At 15.8% G+C, this 1,592-nt stretch overlaps 1 protein-coding gene across 1 annotated transcript, besides 2 other annotated features; it reads right to left on the bottom strand. All coding sequences in view use genetic code 6, as the record gives it.

Moving 5' to 3' along the window:
* Positions 1-43: 43 nt before the first annotated feature.
* Positions 44-120: a microsatellite.
* A 45-nt stretch (positions 121-165) lies between these two features.
* IMG5_199900 (hypothetical protein) lies at positions 166-1,205 on the bottom strand (the record flags this gene model as incomplete). The annotated part of the gene is made up of 4 exons (XM_004024039.1): positions 166-200; positions 462-681; positions 754-1,024; positions 1,087-1,205. 4 exons carry the CDS (start codon positions 1,203-1,205, stop codon positions 166-168), a joined length of 645 nt encoding a protein of 214 aa, XP_004024088.1.
* Positions 305-375: a microsatellite.
* Positions 1,206-1,592: the final 387 nt, after the last annotated feature.

Raw genomic sequence — 1,592 nt, 5'->3', positions numbered from 1 at the left:
ATAATATTAATACTAAAAAAAAAAAATTATTATTATTTTTAATTTAATAAATCATTAATTTAATAAAAAAATAATTATATTATACATCATAATTTTTAATAAAAAAAAATTAATTAACATACAAAAATTAAAAAATTTAAAAAATATTTATTTATATAAAAAAAATCAATTATCATCATCATCACTTGAGTAATTAACAACTTATTATTATTTTAATGGAACAACTTTTTCAATTTTATCAGAAATTTTTTAAATTTTTATAAATTTATGTTAAAAATTTTACTTTTCATTAATTTTTTACATTTTATTATTATTATTATTATTATTATTACTATTATTATTATTATTATTATTATTATTTATAATATTATTATTTTTGTTTGTATTATTAATTTAAAAAAAATTTTCCATTTATAATTATTATTATTAATTTTCATTATCTAAAATCCTTTTTATTTTACAATTTTCTTTAAAATCCTACATTTTAAGATTTTCATTTTCATCTAATTCTTCATAAATTTAATTTTTTATTTGTTATTCAACCATTCTTTTTATTAATTCTTCAGGAGTCAAATAAAGTGTTTTTTTGCTATTATGTCTAATTTCATCTAAAGCGTCTAATATTTATAATTCCCTTTTGCTATCCATTGTTCTATTTTCTAAAAATCTCATAGCATTTCCCTATTGATAAAAATTATAACAATATATAAATTTTTTTTATATATATATATATTATTGATTCAAATTATTTACTTCTTCATCATTATCCCTTAATTATTTTAGTGTTTCTTCCGCTTTTTCATTATCTCTAGATGCTTCATAGTTTCTTGTTGCTCCATATTCTAGTACATAATCATGATTTTTCGGATCGGTTTTAAATGTTATTTCTGTATAGCAATGTGTGCATTTTAAATAAAATCTATAAATTCTTATTCCTAAATAATTTTCATTTAAAACCGTTTCTTTTCTCATATTAAATTTTGTTCCTATAGATAAATAATTACCACATGTATTACATCTAACACTATTTAATTTTTTTTTATAAAAATAATATTTATTACATTTACTTATATAAAATAAAAATACGTCATAGGAAGCATCATACGAACATTATCCTATTTATCTATTGGACGTTTATTTTTTATTAATTTCGCAGGATTAAAATCTGGGGGATAATATTTAATTAATACTTTACGTTCTGCCATATTTTTTTTTTTTTTTTTATGAATATATATTATAATATTATATATTAATTAATTATTTTATTAATATTTTTTGTATATATTTAATTAAAATAAATCTATTAAAATTTGTTTTTTTTGTGTTTTTTTTTCAAGATTTTTAAGTTTTTAATATACCTATTTTTTTAGTCAAAACTTAATATTATTACTTGACTTATTTTTGTTTTTATTTTATTAAAAAAGCTAAAGCAGATTCCTATATTTATTTTTATTGAATCAATCTATTTTTAGTAAGAAAATTAGTTTATATTTTTTTTAAACTTCTATATTCATTTCTAAAGCTATAACTTTTAGGAAAAGAAATGCTTTTTTGAACATTTTATGTAGCTCTTTGAATATAAAAAGACATTT

This window comes from Ichthyophthirius multifiliis (assembly GCF_000220395.1).
Source record: "Ichthyophthirius multifiliis unplaced genomic scaffold scaff_1120509251419, whole genome shotgun sequence".
NCBI classification, from domain to species: domain Eukaryota; phylum Ciliophora; class Oligohymenophorea; order Hymenostomatida; genus Ichthyophthirius; species Ichthyophthirius multifiliis.
The sequence above is the reverse complement of the archived record's forward strand: the minus strand, read 5'-3'. Positions and strand labels throughout refer to the sequence as shown.